Source organism: Ranitomeya imitator, chromosome 6, assembly GCF_032444005.1.
Source record: "Ranitomeya imitator isolate aRanImi1 chromosome 6, aRanImi1.pri, whole genome shotgun sequence".
Classification (NCBI taxonomy): Eukaryota; Metazoa; Chordata; class Amphibia; order Anura; family Dendrobatidae; genus Ranitomeya; species Ranitomeya imitator.
In genome coordinates this window covers 77124079-77148228 of record NC_091287.1, presented here as the reverse complement: position 1 = coordinate 77148228, position 24150 = coordinate 77124079, and the positions used below count along the sequence as shown (strand labels likewise).

The window sequence follows — 24150 nt, the reverse complement described above, 5'->3', positions numbered from 1 at the left end:
ATTTGTGACATAAGATAAGCCATTAATTCCCAGAGAATGTTTCAAAGTGTCCTTTACTACCAATGCACAAGATAAGGTTATATGTCATGCGACCGTGAAATGTCAACATTTAGGCTATGTGCACACATAGGAAAAGAGGTGCAGAATTTTTGGCACAAAATCCGCATCTCCTGGCAGAATCCGCAGCTGCGGATTTGCAGCGGTTTTTATGCGGATTTCGTGCGGTTTTTATGCGTAATTGATGCAGATTTTGTGCGGATTTTGCCACTGCAGATTTTTAACATGGAGGGGTGCAGAAACGCTGCAGATCCGCACAAAAGAAGTGACATGCACTTCTGTGAAATCCACAGCAATTTGCACTGATTTTTCCGCACCATCTGCACAGCTATTTTTTTATCAAATTGATATACATTGTACTGTACATCACAGTGCGGATCTGTAGCGTTTCTGCGCGGAAAAATCCATTGTGTGCACATAGCCTTTAACAACTGCCCTTAATTTACAATTGGCATTAAAATAAATAGCAATAAAGAATTACCTGCTTGCTATTTTTGTTGCGATTACTGTCCAGTAATCCTCCACATCTCCCCAGAGCAGCTAGGTCCTTCATTATAAGATTGAGGGCTTCCTCTTCATCTGAAAAACATCCGAAATAACATTAGCTCCACATACTTCTCTCCATACAAGGGAAACATACAGAAAGCTATAGAAAGCTCAAAATTCATTAATTGCAGTGTGCTAACGCATATATACACATACTTGTACATTGGCCACAGTATACATGCACATGTGCATTCATTAATATAGGAATGCTGGCCTTGTCTGTATATATTTTTAATGTTGTGCAGTGAAAGGTATGCCTGTAACCTGGGATGTGCACCCTTATCCAACCATCTCTACTAGACAGCATTTAAAGGGAACCTGTCACCCCCAAAATCGAAGGTGAGCTAACCCCACCGGAATCAGGGGCTTATCTACAGCATTCTGTAATGCTGTAGATAAGCCCCCGATGTATCCTGAAAGATGAGAAAAAGAGGTTAGATTATACTCATCTGGGAGGGGGGGCAGTCCGATCCGATGGGCGTCGCGGTCCGGTCTGTGGCCTCCCATGTTCATAGGATGACGTCCTCTTCTTGTCTTCACGCTGTGGCTCCGGTGCAGGCGTACTTTGTCTGCCCTGTTGAGGGCAGAGCAAAGTACTGCAGTGCGCAGGTGCTGGGCCTCTCTGACTTTTCCTGGCGCCTGCGCACTGCAGTACTTTGCTCTGCCCTCAACAGAGCAAAAGAAGTACGCCTGCGCCGGACCCGCAGCATGAAGATAAGAAGAGGACGTCATTGTAAGAAGATGGGAGGCCCCGGACCGGACCGCGACGCCCATCGGACCGGACCGCAGCGGGACCGCCCCTGGGTGAGTATAATCTAACCTCTTTTTCTCATCTTTCAGAATACATCGGGGCTTATCTACAGCATTACAGAATGCTGGTGGTCATGGGGGATTCCATACTGAGAGGAGCAGAAGCTGCTATCTGCGGACCGGACACTGCCTCATGAGAAGTATGCTGTCTTCCAGGTGCCCAAATCAAAGATGTGTCTGATAGGGTATAAAGGCTTTTCAGTGCTACTGATGACTACCCATGCCTACTACATGTAGGAACAAATGACACAGCAAAAAAGGACTTGGAAACTATATGCAGAGACTTTAAAGACCTAGGCTATAAAGTGAAGGAACTAGGAGCACAGGTCATCTTCTTATCCATCCTCCCAGTGGATGGACTTGGACCAAGGAGAATGAACAAGATTCTACAGGGGAACAACTGGCTATATTGATGGTGACGTGAGCAACGTTTTGCTTTTTTTTTTTTTTTTTACCATGGAGTTAATTACCTGTATGATGGACTACTTGCTAGAGAAGGGTTGCATCTTGTGAAAACAGGAAAACACATATTTGGTAGACCCCTTGCTACACTCATCGAGAGAGCTTTAAACTAAAGCAATATGGGATGGGAAATATACGGCCAGGAAAAAATATGCAGCTAATGAATTGTTTTGAGCACCCTGCTATTGCGCAGTCGCTGGGCCTCTCTGAGCTTTCCCGGTGCCTGCGCACTGCAGTACTTTACTCTGCCCTCAACAGGGCAAATCAGTACACCTGTTCAGGAGCCGCGTCACGAAGCAAGGAGGATGACGACATCATATGAAGATGGGAGGCGCCGGACCTGTGACGCCCATCGGACCCAGACCGCACTGGACCGCCCCTGGGTGAGTATAATCTACGGTAACTTGTTTTTCTTATCTTTCAGGTTACATCGGGGGCTTATCTAAAGCATTACAGCATGCTGTAGATAAGCCCCTAATGGCGGTGTCTGCAGCTTATATGCGAAAAATTAGCTTACAGATTCCCTTTAAGAAAGCAATTGTAATATTAACTGATCCTCATGGTGACATCGAAGGAATAAAATAATCCACACTATCTATAAACAGTGTAGTGCGGCGGTGTTCACACTGTGCAGTAATGAGGCAGTGACCCCGTAAAGTTCAAACCAAAATGTCTTTTAATGTCCAAAAACTCACAAATGAAAAGGCAAAATCCTCTCGTGGCATATGGTATGGAACAGGCTGCCACGAGAGGTGGTGAGTTCTCCTTCAATGGAAGTCTTCAAACAGAGGCTGGACAGACATCACTCTGAGATGGTTTAGTGAATCCTGCATTGAGCAGAGGGTTGGACACAATGACCCTTGAGATCCCTTCCAACTCTAACATTCTATGACTCTATGTGCAGTGTGTGTCCTCTGTGAGAGGAGTATGTGCAGCGTATGTCCTCTGTGTGAGAGGAGTACAGGTCCTTCTCAAAAAATTAGCATATAGTGTTAAATTTCATTATTTACCATAATGTAATGATTACAATTAAACTTTCATATATTATAGATTCATTATCCACCAACTGAAATTTGTCAGGTCTTTTATTGTTTTAATGCTGATGATTTTGGCATACAACTCCTGATAACCCAAAAAACCTGTCTCAATAAATTAGCATATCAAGAAAAGGTTCTCTAAACGACCTATTACCCTAATCTTCTGAATCAACTAATTAACTCTAAACACATGCAAAAGATACCTGAAGCTTATATAAACTCCCTGCCGGGTTCATTACTCAAAACCCCCATCATGGGTAAGACTAGCGACCTGACAGATGTCAAGAAGGCCATCATTGACACCCTCAAGCAAGAGGGTAAGACCCAGAAAGAAATTTCTCAACAAATAGGCTGTTCCCAGAGTGCTGTATCAAGGCACCTCAATGGTAAGTCTGTTGGAAGGAAACAATGTGGCAGAAAACGCTGTACAACGAGAAGAGGAGACCGGACCCTGAGGAAGATTGTGGAGAAGGACCGATTCCAGACCTTGGGGAACCTGAGGAAGCAGTGGACTGAGTCTGGTGTGGAAACATCCAGAGCCACCGTGCACAGGCGTGTGCAGGAAATGGGCTACAGGTGCCGCATTCCCCAGGTAAAGCCACTTTTGAACCATAAACAGCGGCAGAAGCGCCTGACCTGGGCTACAGAGAAGCAGCACTGGACTGTTGCTAAGTGGTCCCAAGTACTTTTTTCTGATGAAAGCAAATTTTGCATGTCATTCGGAAATCAAGGTGCCAGAGTCTGGAGGGAGACTGGGGAGAAGGAAATGCCAAAATGCCTGAAGTCCAGTGTCAAGTACCCACAGTCAGTGATGGTGTGGGGTGCCATGTCAGCTGCTGGTGTTGGTCCACTGTGTTTCATCAAGGGCAGGGTCAATGCTTTATGGAGATGAAGATTTCATTTTTCAGCACGACCTGGCACCTGCTCACAGTGCCAAAACCACTGGTAAATGGTTTACTGACCATGGTATTACTGTGCTCAATTGGCCTGCCAACTCTCCTGACCTGAACCCCATAGAGAATCTGTGGGATATTGTGAAGAGAAAGTTGAGAGACACAAGACCCAACACTCTGGTTGAGCTTAAGGCCGCTATTGAAGCATCCTGGGCCTCCATAACATCTCAGCAGTGTCACAGGCTGATTGCCTCCATGCCACGCCGCATTGAAGCAGTCATTTCTGCCAAAGGATTCCCGACCAAGTATTGAGTGCATAACTGAACATTATTATTTGATGTTTTTTTTGTTTGTTATTAAAAAACAATTTTATTTGATTGGATGGGTGACATATGCTAATTTATTGAGACAGGTTTTTTGGGTTATCAGGAGTTGTATGCCAAAATCATCAGTATTAAAACAATAAAAGACCTGACAAATTTCAGTTGGTGGATAATGAATCTATAATATATGAAAGTTTAATTGTAATCATTACATTATGGTAAATAATGAAATTTAACACTATATGCTAATTTTTTGAGAAGGACCTGTATATGCAGCGTGTGTCCTCTGTGTGAGAGGAGTATGTGCAGCGTGTGTCCTCTGTGTGAGAGGAGTATGTGCAGCGTATGTCCTCTGTGTGAGAGGAGTATGTGCAGCGTATGTCCTCTGTGTGAGAGGAGTATGTGCAGCGTGTGTCCTGTGTGAGAGGAGTATGTGCAGCATGTTTCCTCTGTGTGAGAGGAGTATATGCAGCATGTGTCCTCTGTGTGAGAGGAGTATGTGCAGCATATGTCCTCTGTGTGAGAGGAGTATGTGCAGCGTGTGTCCTCTGTGTGAGAGGAGTATGTGTAGCATGTTTCCTCTGTGTGAGAGGCGTATATGCAGCGTGTGTCCTCTGTGTGAGAGGAGTATGTGCAGCGTATGTCCTCTGTGTGAGAGGAGTATGTGCAGCATGTATTCTCTGTGTGAGAGGAGTATGTGCAGCGTGTATTCTCTGTGTGAGAGAAGTACGTGCAGCGTGTATTCTCTGTGTGAGAGGAATATGTGCAGCATGTTTCCTCTGTGTGAGAGGAGTATGTGCAGCGTGTGTCCTCAGTGTGAGAGGATTATGTGCAGCGTGTGTCCTCTGTGTGAGAGGAGTATGTGCAGCATGTTTCCTCTGTGTGAGAGGAGTATGTGCAGCGTGTGTTCTCTGTGTGAGAGGAGTATGTGCAGCGTGTGTCCTCTGTGAGAGAAGCATGTACAGCGTGTGTCCTCTGTGTGAGAGGCGTATGTTCAGCGTTTGTTCTCTGTGTGAGAGGAGCACGTCTAACGTTTGTCCTCTGTGTCAGAGGAATATGTGCAGTGTGTGTCTGTGTGAGATGAGTATGTATAACGTGTGTCTGTGTGAGAGGAGTTTGTGCAGCGTGTCTGCTCTGTGAGAGAGGAGTATGTGCAGCGTGTGTGCTCTGTGTGAGATGAGTATGTATAATGTGTGTCTGTGTGAGAGGAGTATGTGCAGCGTGTGTTCTCTGTGTGAGAGGAGCATGTCTAACGTTTGTCCTCTGAGTATGTGCAGCGTGTGTCTGTGTGAGATAAGTATGTATAATGTGTGTCTGTGTGAGAGGAGTATGTGCAGTGTGTGTTCTCTGTGTGAGAGGAGTATGCGCAGCGTTGAGAGGAGCACGTCTAACGTTTGTCCTGTGTGAGGAGTATGTGCAGCGTGTGTCTGTGTGAGAGGAGTATGTATAACGTGTGTCTGTGTGAGATGAGTATGTATAACGTGTGTCTGTGTGAGATGAGTATGTATAACGTGTGTCTGTGTGAGAGGAGTATGTATAACGTGTGTCTGTGTGAGAGGAGTATGTATAACGTGTGTCTGTGTGAGAGGAGTATGTATAACGTGTGTCTGTGTGAGATGAGTATGTATAACGTGTGTCTGTGTGAGAGGAGTATGTATAACGTGTGTCTGTGTGAGATGAGTATGTATAACGTGTGTCTGTGTGAGAGGAGTATGTATAACGTGTGTCTGTGTGAGATGAGTATGTATAACGTGTGTCTGTGTGAGAGGAGTATGTATAACGTGTGTCTGTGTGAGATGAGTATGTATAACGTGTGTCTGTGTGAGATGAGTATGTATAACGTGTGTCTGTGTGAGATGAGTATGTATAACGTGTGTCTGTGTGAGATGAGTATGTATAACGTGTGTCTGTGTGAGATGAGTATGTATAACGTGTGTCTGTGTGAGATGAGTATGTATAACGTGTGTCTGTGTGAGATGAGTATGTATAACGTGTGTCTGTGTGAGATGAGTATGTATAACGTGTGTCTGTGTGAGATGAGTATGTATAACGTGTGTCTGTGTGAGATGAGTATGTATAACGTGTGTCTGTGTGAGATGAGTATGTATAACGTGTGTCTGTGTGAGATGAGTATGTATAACGTGTGTCTGTGTGAGAGGAGTATGTGCAGCGTGTGTGCTCTGTGAGAGGAATATGCGCAGCGTATCGTATGTTTTCTGTGTGAGAGGAGCATGTGTCCAGTGAATTAGTAGAGGGCATGTGCTATGTGCTCTGTGTATGTGCTATTGTGCTCTCTGTATTTGCTATTGTGCTCTCTGTATGTGCTATTATGCTCTGTGTATTTGCTACGTGCTCTGTGTGTAGATTTTGTTTTTTATCATATACATGAACACTATTATTCGTGTTGTTTTTCTGGCATCGAAGGGAGGGTCCCCCCACACTTTTTACACAGGGGCCCACTGCGGTCATCGTCCGCCCCTGCATCAACTAATTAAGAACATCTGATAGTTCTCAACTGTTTTAAATGACTAAAAATGGCGAGAGACATTGTACGGAGATGTGTCTGTGTTCTGGCCCTTAACAAATAACATGTACTTGTATCTCAGGGTTACGTAAGCTCTATGAATTTATGACTGTCGTATTAATGAACTTGCTACGTGATTTCTGGTATAGCAGAGGAAAACAAGGCTGAACACTTCCAGGAACAGACAGGCGGCATTTTAACTGTATAATCAACTGTCAAACTCACGGCCTTACTGTTAAGGAATAACTGGGGAAACAAAGCCACAGTCTAAATACAAATTATATTAGCAGGGATTTTAATAAACCAGACCCTCTTTATAGTAACTAAATCTGTAGCCACATGGAGAAGTGCAGATGATCCAAAGTGGGTTTTTGTTATACCTAAAAAGACATATGAATTGTTCTAGACGTGGTGCCGAGCTAGTTCAAAATTTATTTCCACGTAGTAATGTTTTTATATGATCCACTGGTCTCCAAAAGTTTCATTGCCCACAAAATTTCAATAAAATCTTAGCTCTGTCTCTTAAAGATGAGTTTGCCATCACAAAATGACTGTTCATGTCAAGCCCATGCGTTTGGTACAACCTTGGCATGGTAAAAACAAATCAGTCCAGCTTTCCAACTACCGTGTATACTCGAGTATAAGCCGACCCGAGTATAAGCCGACCCCCCTAATTTTGCCACAAAAAACTGGGAAAACTTATTGACTCGAGTATAAGCCTAGGGTGGAAATGCAGCAGCTACCGGTGAATTTCAAAAATAAAAATAGATCATTATTTCCCCATAGCTGTGCCATATAGTGCTCTGCACCGTTCATTATTTCCCCATAGCTGTGCCATATAGTGCTCTGCACTGTTCATTATTTCCCCATAGCTGTGCCATATAGTGCTCTGCACCGTTCATTATTTCCCCATAGCTGTGCCATATAGTGCTCTGCACCGTTCATACTGCCCCATAGCTGTGCCATATAGTGCTCTGCACCATTCATACTGCCCCATAGCTGTGCCATATAGTGCTCTGCACCGTTCATACTGCCCCATAGCTGTGCCATATAGTGCTCTGCACCGTTCATACTGCCCCATAGCTGTGCCATATAGTGCTCTGCACCGTTCATACTGCCCCATAGCTGTGCCATATAGTGCTCTGCACCGTTCATACTGCCCCATAGCTGTGCCATATAGTGCTCTGCGCCGTTCAGTATTGCCCCATAGATGCTCCACATAAATCTGTGCCGCTGCAATAAAATAAAAAAAAGCCATACTCACCTCTCTTGCTTGCAGCTCCCAGCGTCCGGTCCCGGCGTCTCTGCGCACTGACTGATCAGGCAGAGGGCGCCGCGCACACTATATGCGTCATCGCGCCCTCTGACCTGAACAGTCAGAGCGGAGCGACGCCGGGAAGATGGAGCGACGTGTGGAACAGGGACAGGTAAATATGACATACTCACCTGGTCCCGGCGTCCGGCTCCTTCCCCCGTACAGCTGTCTTCGGTGCCGCAGCTTCTTCCTCTATCAGCGGTCACCGGCACCGCTGATTAGAGCAATGAATATGTGGCTCCACCCCTATGGGAGGTGGAGCCGCTTATTCATTTCTCTAATGAGCGGTCCCACGTGACCGCTGAAGAGGGGAAGAGCTGCAGCACAGAAGACCGTGGGACGGCAGGGGGAGCGTCAGGATCGCTGGAAGCAGGTAAGTATACCTCAGCGCCCTCTCCCCCTCACCCGCCGACCCTGCCACCCACTTTGACTCGAGTATAAGCCGAGAGGGGCACTTTCAGCCCAAAAATTTGGGCTGAAAATCTCGGCTTATACTCGAGTATATACGGTAATTGTTTTACCTCTATCTCCACCCTCCCATTATTTGATTGACAGCTCTGGCTTTACAGGAGCCAGAGGTGGGTGGAGAAAGATGGAAAATGAGTAAGTGGGAAGCTGCCTTAGCTTTTTGCCAATGCTGAGGGTATGTGCACACATCCGGATTTTTAGCGTTTTTTTTGCGGAATTTCGCTATAAAAACGCTATAATTCCGCATCAAAAACGCTAAAAATATGCATCCTATCATTTAGAATGCATTCCGGATTTTTTGTTCAGATGGATGCGTTTTTTTCCGCAAAAAAAACGCATTCCGCAAAAAAAATGGACATGCTCATTCTTTTTGCGGATTTTTTGCGGATTTCTAAGCCAAAATGACTTTCAGGAAAAAAAAGAAAAAACGCAAAAATTCCGCAAAAAAAACGCGCAAAAAACGCGCAAAAAACGCGAAAAATCCGCGCGGAAAAAAACGCGATTTTCTGCCAGAATTCTCCGGATTTTGTCAGGGAAAAAACCTGACGTGTGCACATACCCTAAGAGTGCACCGCCAAGCACTTGTGTTTGGCTTGATCAGTCATTTTGTGCTGACAGACTCCTTTTAAAGTGCTCACAAACCTTAGAAAGTGGTCCGTCGAGCATTTATAGGACTGTACAAAAGTTTTAGGCAAGTGTGGAGAAAAAATGCTTTAAAGTAAAAATGTTTAAAGAAATAAAAGTGTTAATAGTTTATTCTGATCAATTAACCAAATGCAAAGTGAATGAACAAAAGAGAAATCTAAATCAAACCAATATTTGATGTCACCACCCTTTGTCTTCAAAAGCATCAATTCTCAGGTTTTTGAAGGGGTTCGTCAGGGATCTTGTTTTAAACATCTTGAAAAACTAATCACAGATTTTCTGTGGATGTTGCTTGTACAAATCCTTCTGTCTCTTTATGTATCCCAGACAGTCTTTACGATGTTGAGATCCGGGCTCTGTGGGGCCATATCATCACTTCCAGGACTCTTTGTTCTTCTTTACACTGAAGCCAGTTCTTAATGTCTGCAGTACCACGTGGCTCTGATGCAGAATACATTTGGAATCAATCAGATGTCTCCATGATGGAATTGCATAATAGATACTATCTGTCTGTATTTCTCAGGATTGAGGACACCATTAATCTTGACCAAATCCCCAAATAAATGCAGCCTCAAACTTGCAGGGACCCTCCACCATGCTTCACTATTGCCTGCAGACACTCAGTATTGTAGTCCTCTCCAGCCCTTTGGTAAACAAACTGCCTTATGTTACAGCCAAATATTTCAAACATTGCCTCTTTAGTCCAGTGGACCTGCTGCTATTTTTCTTCATCTCAGTTACTATGTTTTCATGCATAGTTTGTCGCTTGGCCTTGTTTCCGTGTCGAAGGTATAAATTTTCAGTGGCAAATTCTTCCATGAACACCACTTCTGACAGACTTTTCTGATCAGTAGATGGGTTTCGCTGGGTCCCAATAGTCGTTGCAATAGTTCTGACCTGGGCACTAATGGACATCTTCAGATTTTGAAGGGAAGTATAATGTGCTTTTCATCTGCAATACGAACATTCCTTGGCCGACGACTGTAGCTACGGTATGGTCCTCAGCGTTTTCTTGGTTCTTCTGCAAAAGAGTTTGAACAGTACATCTTGAAATCCAAACCTGCTTGAAATCTTTGCCTCAGATAGACTTTGCTGATTCAATTGATCTACCTTGCCATGGTGTATGACCTGTCACATGAAATCGTCTTGCACAACCTCACCTTTGTAGCAGAGAATGGCTATTCCTCACCCAGTATAAAGCCTCCTACACAATTGTTTCTCTTTCAGTTAATGACTGTGTTTCAACCTACAAAATGATGATCATTATCACCTGTTTGGTATAATTGGTTACTCATTACCTGGCTATAATCCTACAAAATCCATGACTTTGTACAAGTAAGTGTTGATGCTTCGAAGGTTGAGTGATCAGACCAAACATTAATTTGGTTTAGATTTCACTTTTGTTCATCCCCTTTGCATTTTGTGAAGTGATAAAAATAAACTAATAACACTTCTATTTTTGACAACTTCTTACTTTGCAACATTTTTACACTCCTGCCTAAAACTTTTACACAGTTCTCTATTTCTCCTTCATTCACATGAATGTCTGGCTGGTTACTGGCAGACATTTCTAGAGGTGGGTTATCTCTTGGGGAAACAGTTGGGTTGTAAATGTAAGATGCAAAATCCATTTGTCTCCTAACATCATCTCTCAGGGGAGAGTTGAGAGGTCACCCTCCATGGGGTCCTTTAGTAACCCACACAATCTGCTTAATGCAAGAACGTTGTGCGATAAAGATTACGGGTTCGCTCACACTGGCATATAGTCTCTCATGTGAGAGAATGGAGCTGATTACACGATATAATACACTTTATTGATACCAGGGTAAGTGCAGAGATCCTAAGGGATCATGCAAATGACACTCGGCTCAAACACGGTCAAGAGTTTGAGCCGAGTGTCACCTTAGTGTCATCCGATTCTCTCCTATGGGAGAATTACAGCAAAGGTGTGGAGAAGATGGAGAACTTAATTTCTCCATCTTCTCCATAGTCTCTGTGATTGTACATCAGATGAAATTCGAGTGCAGTCCGATGTTTCACACACACCCATAGACTTGTATGAGTGCGCGTGATATGAATATAGGACCACTCACAGCATGCTGTGATTGTTTTCTCATGTTGAATCGGCATGAGAAAATAATAGCAGATCTGCATTGCTCCATAGTATAACACTGGGCAGAGTGCTATCCGATAAAACATCAGAGAGCACTCGGCTGGGTTATTACGTCAGTGTGAGCGAACCCTAAAGCTGAGCATTCTCAGTTAACGTATTGTGCACTACAAATAATTGTATTATCTTCTGTCCAATGCATAAAACAAGATATAGACCTGAAGGTCAGGACATAGCTTACCAAGTGTTTCGTTTAGACTTTGGCCCAAATCTATTCAATGGTATATCTCAAAAACTACTGGAGACCACTGGTGTTGCTTATACATTACTACTGAAAAAGTCTTATTTTACTATCAGTATACTGTACATTTACAGTATAAACATATCGAAAAAATATATTCTAAGTGAGCTAATCCTATAACTATTGCGTAGGCAGAAATGAGTATATCATCAATTTCCTTAGGGACACAGAGAAGAGGTCTACTATAATTGTTTTTTTCCAGACCAACAAACCACAAACTCCTCCTTAATTATACAAACCAGATCTACTTTGGTAGATCTTTACTCTTGGCAAGAGGATTCTTTACTGTTAGGGCAGTGAGAATCTGGAATTGCTTGCCTGAGGAGGTGGTGATGGTGAACTCAGTCGAGGGGTTCAAGAGAGGCCTGGATGTCTTCCTGGAGCAGAACAATATTGTATCATACAATTATTAGGTTCTGTAGAAGGACGTAGATCTGGGGATTTATTATGATGGAATATAGGCTGAACTGGATGGACAAATGTCTTTTTTCGGCCTTACTAACTATGTTACTATGTTACTATGTAACTATGTTACTTCAAGAAAATGACCCTTTGGCTGTTTCCATTTATCCAGGAACACGAAGAACTATCCACTTTGCTAAAACTGCTCTTATCTAGATTGATGGTGACTTTAGAAATAACGTAACATTCTGCAGATCACATTCCACTTTAAGGAATTGTCCAGGCTTATGTAAATAAACTATAATCCCTGCATAAATGAAACGTTCTGAAAATGTCTAATATATTTTGTTTGTGATCTTGAAGATTTGTCGTCAGTGAAAGGGAAAGCTCATGCACTCATTCACATGCAGCAAACCGGTACATAGGTTGTCCTATGAGAAATCATTTACCACAAATACAGTTGTATGAAAAAGTGTTTCCCCCCCCTTTCTGATATGCTATTCTTTTGCATGTTTATCATACTTAAATGTTTCAGATCACGGAGCAAATGTAAATATAACAAAAAGATAATACAAGTAAACACAAAATGCAGTTTTTAAATGAAGATCTTTATTATCAAGGAAAAAAGAAATCCAAACCTACAGGTCCCTGTGTGAAAAAGTGATTGCCCCCTAAACCTAATAACTGGTTGGGCCACCCCCAGCAGCAACAACTGTAATCAAGCGTTAGCGATAACTGGCAATGAGTCTTTTACAACGCTCTGGAGGAATTTTGGCCCACTCATCATTGCAGAATTGTTGTAATTCAGCCACATTGGCGGGTTTACTAGCATGAAAAGCCTTTTTAAGGTTATGCCACAGCATATCAATCGGATTAAGGCCAGGACTTTGACTATGCCACCAGAAAGTCTTAATTTTGTTTTTCTTAAGCCATTCAGAGGTGAACTTGCTGGTGTGTTTTGGATCATTGTCCTGCTGGATAACCCAAGTGTGCTTCAGCTTGAAGTCACGAACACATGGCCAGACATTCTCCTTCAGGATTTTTTGGTAGACAGCAGAATTCATGGTTGCATTTACCACAGCAAGCCTGCAGTTCTATGGATGTTGTTGTGGGGTCTTTGTGACCACTTGGTCTTGCTTGGTGCTTCCTCTATCCCAGCAATCCCCATTCTCATGCACTGCTCCATGTGGATGATGAGACCTATGTCATCCAAACACTGCAACCAATCTCGCTTCTGCGCAGATGTACTGCGCTTTCTCCTGCTAAGGGCTGAGCAAAGTACTGTAATGCATGCGACAGCTTTACTTAGCAATATCAAAAGATGATGAAGATGAGTAGAGTCAGAGCAGGAAAACTTTTAAAAGGGCAGACTTTAAGGACACATAAACAACATAGAATGGGATACACTTATCGTTTCTGTGACTTATGAACCACTGCAATTGTTATAACTCTAATAGTGTCTCCTGCAGTTAAAGGAGTTTTAATATGCAAATTGTCTCATCAGAGAGGAAACATCCTTATTGTCATTTGCACATGGAAAAACGAGAAGCAATGGAATGAAACTGAAAGGGAGAAGATACAGATTAGATGTTAAAAAAAATTTTTTGACAGTGATGGTTATCAATGAGTGGAACAGGCTGCCACGAGAGGTGGTGAGTTTTCCTTCAATGGAAGATTTCAAACAGAGGTTGGACAGACATCTGTCTGAAATCGTTTACTGAATCCTGCTTTGAGCAGGGGGTTGGACACAATGACCCTACAAGCCCCTTCCAACTGTAGCATTCTATGATTCTATAAACTCCATTGCTGCTTCCAACAGATGGCGCTATCCTACAAGTCACTATCGACCCTTTACCGGGCCTTGAAATGTGACTTAGAATAAAAGCCAAATCAGAATCTCAGTTTGCAGATGCGGTGTTTTATTTGGGGTATTGCCCCTCATCAGTATGAGAACTAATTTGGCTAGGTGAGAGGCAATGAACTGACGTCTAAGGGGTAAAGTTTCTCCTTGCGGTGAGCGACATACCAGCTCTGGCATGCTTATTCGCCGTGCAGTGCTTTTCTGGGAAATTTAATATGCAAATTGCCTCTTCAGAGAGGAAGAGGACTATAACTTTGTAGTGCCACCTGTAGATAAGGGAGTCAGTGAAAGATGTGTTGCCATAGCCAAGGCTGGGTTAACTATTAACATTTTAACAGAAATCAAAACAAATATTGGCCATGTGTCACACACAGTGTAGGAGCAACACAAAGGGATAAGGGAGTCCAATATTAGGGAAGTGGGGAGTGGAGATCCCTAGGCAGATGTAACATCACTCTCTCTGCCCTAAGCATCCCTATATAGGTTATGCACCTATCACCCAGCAGGATACCTGATCCCTGCCTGCCCCTAGTAGTAAGCCATGCTTAGGGAATGCTTAGGGAAGGACTGGGTGAATGCTGATCGATCCCCACTATAACTAAAGACAGATGGAATACACAAACAAGGGGAACACTTAACTTAAGTAGACTCAGAGAGAATCGTCGAAGTCCTTCAAACACTAAAGAGGAAGATAGCCGACTGCTATAGCTCCAAGCCTCAACAGGGAAATGGAAATGGAAATATCACCACCAACTTCCAGCAACAAGCTGGGAGTTATAAACACCCTGGTCCAGGTGTGTCAACTAGAGTTGGGGGAAGGCTGCCACTGGGTCCTAGAGTCAGAAAGACCAGGAAGAAGTCTGCAAAGTAAACTGCTGAGAGCTTCTGCAGTCAGATAAAGAGCGACGGTCTGCAGCCTCTGACACGCCCGTGACACCAGGGCAGAGAAGGTGTTGCAGTAAAAATTACGGTTTTACATAGGAATTAATCTCAACTCTGCGTAGATGCAAGACAGACCCCTGGAATTCCTTTATCAAGTAAACAACAAGCTTGACATGATATCAACAATATGTGAGGAAATTCAAAAGTAAACCATTATCTAAAAATACATGTTGTAAGCCAAAAGGAAGACAAAAATAGCACAGACCGGCACCGAGATGTATTCTTCAATGGCTAAAAACCATTAATCACTATATACGTTACTTTATTAATAAAAACCTTCATATTAATAAAAATTTGTACTTATGTTACATCTTGTTGACCCTTTCCTCATGCCAAAGTAGTTACGGTATACAATTTCACAAATGTACTCTACGCATAGTTAATTTTACTAGAAAATGGAAAAGGAATATAAGGCCAAAACCACACGCCTGATTTTTCTCATACATGTTCTATCCATGGTGTAGGGCTTTTCACATATCCTGTTTTATTCCAAACTGTTTGCAAAAAAAATAAACCCATAAATAAAACGGAAACATGTTGTTTTTTTATCTTAGTCTTGGATCAAACTCACCGATGCAAGCCCATGTGTCAGTAAAAAATCAATCATCACTATGATAGCATCCTAGTTGGTGCAGTCTGTTTTTCACTATTTGGTTAATTGGAGAAGCTTGAGATAAAACATCCATTATTTTTTTAATATACAAGAAAACTCTGATGGTGAAAACTGACAAATGGACCAAGCACAGCTATAATTTTGATCCAAAATACTGTTGAAAATAATTTAGTTCTCCACATATGCAAAAAAAAAACAAAAAACAAAGCAGACATGTCAAACTGGCCTTAGTTCATGCTCACACTGAGTTTTTTGATCTCCTTCAAAATTCAAGTAAAAAAAACTCTGTTTGAACATACTCTAAGAAGGCAGATATTTAGAATAATACCCAATATTATTTTTTTTTCTTGCAGGACTTTATCTCTCCTGGGATTAAAAGGATCAGTCATCTTGAATCACGTAGTGTGATTCCAACATGTGATTGGGGGAAAGCTGCGATAAGCATGAATTGGTCAGACAGTCATGCTGAAAGTAGCAGGGTCAGAAAACATTAAAGGCCTTATCCAGGACTATTTGTTTTTACTATGGGTCTAAAAACTAAAGGTACCGTCACACTAAGCGACGCTGCAGCGATACCGACAACGATGTCGATCGCTGCAGCATCGCTGTTTGCTCGCTGGAGAGCTGTCACACAGACAGCTCTCCAGCGACCAACGATCCCGAGTTCCCCGGTAACCAGGGTAAACATCGGGTTACTAAGCGCAGGGCCGCGCTTAGTAACCCGATGTTTACCCTGGTTACCAGCGTAAACGTTAAAAAAACAAACACTACATACTTACCTTCAGCTGTCTGTCCTCCGGCGCTCTGCTTTCCTCTGCACTGTCAGCGCCGGTCAGCCGGAAAGCAGAGCGGTGACGTCACCGCTGTGCTTTCCGGCTGGCTGGCGCTGACACAGGATGCAGGAGGAGTGCAGAGAAGCAGAGCGCCGGGGACAGACAGCTGAAAGTAAGTATGTAGTGTTTGTTTTTTTAACGTTTAAGCTGGTATCCAGGGTAAACATCGGGTTACTAAGCGCGGCCCTGCGCTTAGTAACCCGATGTTTACCCTGGTTACCAGTGAAGACATCGCTGGATCGGCGTCACACACGCTGATCCAGTGATGTCAGCGGGATGTCCAGCAACGAAATAAAGTTCTGGACTTTCCTCAGCGACCAACGATCTCCCAGCAGGGGCCTGATCGTTGGTCGCTGTCACACATAACGATTTCCTTAACGATATCGTTGCTACGTCACAAAAAGCAACGATATAGTTAACGATATCGTTATGTGTGACGGTACCTTAGCAGGTAGGTAGTTGCTATCTGCTTGTTCTATCCGGCGTGGGCAAAGAGCGGTTATTGACCCCTCCTGCCAGCGACTCAGCTGCTCCACGTCAACAGAACAGCTCTTTGTCTTCCGGGTTGCCCTGTTGATGTGGTATGACCGCTGACGTCATACTAATTGACAGTTGGCTCTCCGCAGCTAGGCAGCGTGGAGCGGTCTGTCAATCAGCAGAACGTTGGCAGTCATGCTCTCTGTCAACAGAGTGGAAGAAAAGTCATTGCTCTGTCCATGTAACATCAGCAGAAGTTTCTGATCGGATGGCTGGAGTGTTCTGTGACTGCACAGGGTCAGCAGAGATGGGTGCCGGGCACAACAGGCAGGTTGGTAGCAACTAACTGCCTGTTAGTTCTTAGGCCCATAGTAAAAAAAAATAGAAGCGGATAACCCCTTTAATGTGTTTGGCCTGATTTAGGGAGCTTTGATGAGTAGAACTATGGGTACTTCAGATGAGTGCAATTGACTAAATTTACAACATAATTTTTTCTTTAGAAAGAAGAGAACTACTGTATCAATATCAAATCAATGCAGGCCCAACACCTGGAATCCCCGACTGTTTAGCTATTAGCAAGTCTCATTAATGTGAATGGGAGCTGAACCCAAAAATGGGGCTGCGACACAGTGCATGTATAAAGCCAAAAGACCACTGCTCTATACACTATTACGTTGTAAAATATATATTGCAATTCTTGTGATAACAAAACTTACTCATTTTCAAAATGATGTCAAGCCCACATTCCAGGATATCTTTTTGGCAGAGTGCAGGCAATCTGTAAAAAAAAACAAAAAAACCCAAAAGCGATTAGATTAATAAGACTTTACAACATTCTGCAAGCAAAGATACTGTTGAATTTTAACACATTATTGCCAGGTTGGGATAACTGCTTTAAGTGAAGGAATATTTAAGGAGAAAGTACAAAAATCACCTGGAAAAAAATCTTTACGTTGTGTGAAGTCTACCAGCAGTATCTCTGACAACTAATCTGAACCACTTTACAACTACAGAGGTTGTCATTTTTTTGTTCAAATTAATAATAATAATAATAATAATCTTTATTTTTATATAGCGCTAACATATTCCGCAGCGCTTTACAGTTTTGCACACATTATCATCACTGTCCCCAATGGGGCTCACAATCTAGATTCCCTATCAGTATGTCTTTGGAATGTGGGAGGAAACCGGAGTACCCGGAGGAAACCCACGCAAACACGGAGAGAACATACAAACTCTTTGCAGATGTTGTCCTTGGTGGGATTCGAACCCAGGACCCCAGCGCTGCAAGGCTGCAGTGCTATCCACTGAGCCACCGTGCTGCCCTGTTGCCCTGTGGGTCGGAGAGTAAGGGCTCGTGAAGACGACCATATTTTTGGTCCAAGTGCAATTGGACCAAGCTTCAGAATTCAAACAATAACTATTGGGGGCGGCTTCCACTAGGAAGAATGAACACGACATTTCTATTATCGGCTTTACAGTTTCAGAAGCCTGCAGTGGTTAAAAGAAGCAACAAAAGGCAGAACATGTGCACAGCAATGTTGCTTTGACATTGCTGAGCATGATGCTCATTCTATGCTGCACTTTTTCAGCCAGGGTACAAGTAGATTCGTCGTCTTCTCATACCCCAAGATTAACTTTACATTGGATATGATGACAACATGCATGAATATTTTGGTCTGATCATGGGAGTACAAATCTTTAAATAAAATCTGCAGGTGACAGGAAATAGAAAGTGCATGAATGTGAAGTTTAGGACTCAGCAAAGTCAGACGGCAGAGCGGGAAATGTGCATCCAGCAAGTCTATAATAATAATAGTGAAAATACTGTTAGATTTTGCACTATGGAGATCATTAGTTACTCACCGTTAGGGTGCAGTCAGGCAACCATATAAATTGGACTGATACCCGACTGCAATGCACGGACTCGCCGGTGGGTCTCCTGACACGTATGTGACAAGTTAAAATATTTCTATGAAGCTATATCACGTTCAGGTCGGGAGATGAACTGGTGAGTCCATGCATTGTGGTCTGGTTTATATGGTTGTCTGACTGCGCCCTTATATTGAATGTTCCTTCCTAATTCGGTATACAGAGCAGAATGGTTCTGCAAAGAGCCTATTTCACTCCGGCGGACTCAATGCCACTACATATTACATGGTTGCCTTGTGTGGATTTATGCTTAAAGAGGTTGTCCGGCTTTAGGCTACAAATTTGCAGTCACTCTGTGTGTAGATTTGTGAATCCTCACATTGCACTGTGCGCATTGAGGATTGTCCGGTATCCAGTATCAGGCGGTCTTGTGATTACAAGTACGCGATTTGCATAATCCCGGCCACATTCCAACTAGACTGTTTCCGGCCTTACTCAATGCACATGTATTGAGAGAGCTTGCGCACCTCTAGTCGGCATGTGACAGCATGCATGCAAATCACACACTTGTAGTCACACGCCCGCATTACTAATTGCTCAGCGTGTAATATAAGGAGGAATTTTACACATTACTGTATACAAATCATACCATCCATTTTCCCCCCTATAATTTTGCTATATGGAATCTGAGTGTGCATTTGGAGCTCGGACTCCTTTTTCTAATTTTTGTACTTGTCCTATTTGCGCTCTGTTATTGCCAAAACAAGGAATACACATAATGGTCTTTTTATGAGCACAGTTTGAAGGAGCAGAATGTACAGTTTTTATGGAAATTTGCCGAAAACCAACATGTACAGTCGTATTTCCCACATCAGCCAACTGGATGCAGAAAGTTTCCCCAGACTGATCCAGGCTGAATAAAGTACACAGCTCTGTGGAGCCAGGAACACTGAAGTGCCTTACTTGTGTGCTTTTTAGATACTAATATTTGTTTTTCTCTCCAAAAACCACTGGAATAAGATGGAAATTACAATAAAAAGTTTTACATTGTTCATTTTAGCCATTTATGTGCTGCTGGGACTTTATTGCATGTAACTAATGGGCATGAATATTATAGGCCTTAGTATATGACAGATCTACAGGACCCCTCGTATGAAGAATTTATAGATTTTTTTCTCATTAGTGGTTTCTATGCTGCTAGATTACAACTACCGGTATTTTGGTCGGCCATATATATTTTTTAATCCAGGCAACTAAAACAATTCCATCCAGACAAAACGTAGCAGGCAGAGCCTAAAGGTACATAGGTGGACTTTAATTGGACTACAGGTCATGCTTTTGGTGTAATTTCGGCAGACGATGGGGGAGGGCGTTATTGGAGTTGGTGAAAAAAATAGTGGTGGGGGTTGTACATCGTGGAGATGGGAACCTCCTATTGGTTTTGGAATTATGGTAATTGACTGGCAATGTTTGGGGCTCTCGGTGTTGGGTCTCTGGGAGTCGGTGGATAGAAAATGTTTTCTGGCCATGAACGGCCCCTGGACATGTGGTCGTGGCTGGGGGTAAGGCTGAATTATATAGATATCTACAGTTGTGGCCAAAAGTATTGACACCCCTGCAATTCTGTCAGATAATACTCAGTTTCTTCCTGAAAATGATTGCAATCACAAATTCTTTGGTATTTTTATCTTCATTTAATTTGTCTTAAATGAAAAAACACAAAAGAGAATGAATCAAAAAGCAAAACATTGATCATTTCACACAAAACTCCAAAAATGGGCCAGACAAAAGTATTGGCACCCTCAGCCTAATACTTGGTTGCACAACCTTTAGCCAAAATAAATGCGACCAACCGCTTCTGGTAACCATCAATGAGTTTCTTACAATTCTCTGCTGGAATTTTAGACCATTCTTCTTTGGCAAACTGCTCCAGGTCCCTGATATTTGAAGGGTGCCTTCTCCAAACTGCCATTTTTAGATCTCTCCACAGGAGTTCTATGGAATTCAGGTATGGACTCATTGCTGGCCACCGTAGAAGTCTCCAGTGCTTTATCTCAAACCATTTTCTAGTGCTTTTTGAAGTGTGTTTTGGGTCATTGTCCTGCTGGAAGACCCATGACCTCTGAGGGAGACCCAGCTTTCTCACACCGGGCCCTACATTATGCTGCAAAATTTGTTGGTAGTCTTCAGACTTCATAATGCCATGCACACGGTCAAGCAGTCCAGTGCCAGAGGCAGCAAAGCAACCCCAAAATATCAGGGAACCTCCGCCATGTTTGACTGTAGGGACCGTGTTCTTTTCTTTGAATGCCTCTTTTTTTCTCCTGTAAACTCTATGTTGAGGCCTTTGCCTAAAAAACTCTACTTTTATCTCATCTGACCAGAGAACATTCTTCCAAAACGGTTTAGGCTTTTTAACCCCTTCATGACCCAGCCTATTTTGACCTTAATGACCTGGCCGTTTTTTGCAATTCTGACCAGTGTCCCTTTATGAGGTAATAACTCAGGAACGCTTCAACGGATCCTAGCGGTTCTGAGATTGTTTTTTCGTGACATATTGGGCTTCATGTTAGTAGTAAATTTAGGTCAATAAATTCTGCGTTTATTTGTGATAAAAACGGAAATTTGGCGAAAATTTTGAAAATTTCGCAATTTTCACATTTTGAATTTTTATTCTGTTAAACCAGAGAGTTATGTGACACAAAATAGTTAATAAATAACATTTCCCACACGTCTACTTTACATCAGCACAATTTTGGAAACAAAATTTTTTTTTGCTAGGAAGTTATAAGAGTTAAAATTTGACCAGCGATTTCTCATTTTTACAACGAAATTTACAAAACCATTTTTTTTAGGGACCACCTCACATTTGAAGTCAGTTTGAGGGGTCTATATGGCTGAAAATACCCAAAAGTGACACCATTCTAAAAAATGCACCCCTCAAGGTGCTCAAAACCACATTCAAGAAGTTTTTTAACCCTTCAGGTGCTTCACAGCAGCAGAAGCAAAATGGAAGGAAAAAATGAACATTTAACTTTTTAGTCACAAAAATTATCTTTTAGCAACATTTTTTTTATTTTCCCAATGGTACAAGGAGAAACTGAACCACGAAAGTTGTTGTCCAATTTGTCCTGAGTACGCTGATACCTCATATGTGGGGGTAAACCACTGTTTGGGCGCACGGCAGGGCTTGGAAGGGAAGGAGCGCCATTTGACTTTTTGAATGAAAAATTGGCTCCACTCTTTAGCGGACACCATGTCACGTTTGGAGAGCCCCCGTGTGCCTAAAAATTGGAGCTCCCCCACACGTGACCCCATTTTGGAAACTAGACGCCCCAAGGAACTTATCTAGATGCATAGTGAGAACTTTGAACCCCCGGGGGCTTCACAAATTGATCCGTAAAAATGAAAAAGTACTTTTTTTTCACAAAAAAATTCTTTTAGCCTCAATTTTTTTCATTTTCACATGGGCAACAGGATAAAATGGATCCTAAAATGTGTTGGGCAATTTCTCCTGAGTACACCGATACCTCACATGTGGGGGTAAACCACTGTTTGGGCACATGGTAAGGTTCGGAAGGGAAGGAGCGCCATTTGACTTTTTGAATGAAAAATTATCTCCATCGTTAGCGGACACCATGTCGTGTTTGGAGAGCCCCCGTGTGCCTAAACATTGGAGCTCCCCCACAAATGACCCCATTTTGGAAACTAGACCCCCCAAGGAACTTATCTAGATGCATATTGAGCACTTTAAACCCTCAGGTGCTTCACAAATTGATCTGTAAAAATGAAAAAGTACTTTTTTTTTCACAAAAAAATTATTTTCGCCTCAGTTTTTCATTTTCACATGGGCAATAGGATAAAATGAATCCTAAAATTTGTTGGGCAATTTCTCCCGAGTACGCCGATACCTCATATGTGGGGGTAAACCACTGTTTGGGCACACGGCAGGGCTCGGAAGGGAAGGCGCGCCATTTGACTTTTTGAATGGAAAATTAGCTCCAATTGTTAGCGGACACCATGTCGCGTTTGGAGAGCCCCTGTGTGCCTATGCATTGGAGCTCCCCCACAAGTGACCCCATTTTGGAAACTAGACCCCCCAAGGAACTTATCTAGATGCATATTGAGCACTTTAAACCCCCAGGTGCTTCACAGAAGTTTATAATGCAGAGCCATGAAAATAAAAAATAATTTTTCTTTCCTCAAAAATGATTTTTAGCCTGGAATTTCCTATTTTGCCAAGGGTAATAGGAGAAATTGGACCACAAATGTTGTTGTCCAGTTTGTCCTGAGTACGCTGATACCCCATATGTGGGGGTAAACCACTGTTTGAGCGCACGGCAGGGCTCGGAAGGGAAGGCACGCCAATTGGCTTTTTAAATGGAAAATTAGCTCCAATCATTAGCGGACACCATGTCACGTTTGGAGAGCCCCTGTGTGCCTAAACATTGGAGATCCCCCACATATGACCCCATTTTGGAAACTAGACCCCCAAAGGAACTAATCTAGATGTGTGGTGAGGACTTTGAACTTCCAAGTGCTTCACAGAAGTTTATAACGCAGAGCCATGAAAATAAAATAAAAATTTTATTTTCTCTAAAATGATTTTTTAGCCTGCAATTTATTATTTTCCCAAGGGTAACAGGAGAAATTTGACCCCAAAAGTTGTTGTACAGTTTCTCCTGAGTACGCTGATACCCCATATGTGGGGGTAAACCACAGTTTGGGCACACGTCGGGGCTCAGAAGGGAAGTAGTGACTTTTGAAATGCAGACTTTGATGGAATGGTCTGCGGGCGTCACGTTGCGTTTGCAGAGCCCCTGGTGTGCCTAAACAGTAGAAACCCCCCACAAGTGACCCCATTTTGGAAACTAGACCCCGAAAGGAACTTATCTAGATGTGAGGTGAGCACTTTGAACCCCCAAGTGCTTCACAGAAGTTTATAACACAGAGCAGTGAAAATAATAAATACGTTTTCTTTCCTCAAAAATAATTTTTTAGCCCAGAATTTTTTATTTTCCCAAGGGTTACAGGAGAAATTGGACCCCAAAAGTTGTTGTCCAGTTTCTCCTGAGTACGCTGATACCCCATATGTGGGGGTAAACCACTGTTTGGGCACACGTCGGGGCTCAGAAGGGAAGTAGTGACTTTTGAAATGCAGACTTTGATGGAATGGTCTGCGGGCGTCACGTTGCGTTTGCAGAGCCCCTGGTGTGCCTAAACAGTAGAAACCCCCCACAAGTGACCCCATTTTGGAAACTAGACCCCCCCAAGGAACTTATCTAGATATGTGGTGAGCACTTTGAACCCCCAAGTGCTTCACAGACGTTTACAACGCAGAGCCGTGAAAATAAAAAATCATTTTTCTTTCCTCAAAAATGATGTTTTAGCAAGCAATTTTTTATTTTCTCAAGGGTAACAGGAGAAATTGGACCCCAGTAATTGTTGCCCAGTTTGTCCTGAGTACGCTGATACCCCATGTGTGGGGGTAAACCACTGTTTGGGCACATGTCGGGGCTCGGAAGTCAAGTAGTGACGTTTTGAAATGCAGACTTTGATGGAATGGTCTGCGGGCGTCACGTTGCGTTTGCAGAGCCCCTGGTGTGCCTAAACAGTAGAAACCCCCCACAAGTGACCCCATTTTGGAAACTAGACCCCC

At 42.9% G+C, this 24150-nt stretch overlaps 1 protein-coding gene across 2 annotated transcripts in view; it reads right to left on the bottom strand.

Annotated features, from left to right (window-relative positions):
* Window positions 1-24150, bottom strand: part of LOC138641956 (mitogen-activated protein kinase kinase kinase 3-like) — a 211503-nt gene that overhangs the window by 96310 nt on the left and 91043 nt on the right. For both annotated transcript variants that reach the window (XM_069729796.1, XM_069729797.1), the window contains exons 2-3: window positions 17336-17397; window positions 539-636 (exon numbers count right to left, since the gene is read on the bottom strand). In XM_069729796.1, the coding sequence (XP_069585897.1) occupies window positions 539-636; window positions 17336-17339 (102 nt within the window). In that variant the 5' untranslated portion in view covers window positions 17340-17397. The remainder of the gene's footprint in view (window positions 1-538; window positions 637-17335; window positions 17398-24150) is intronic.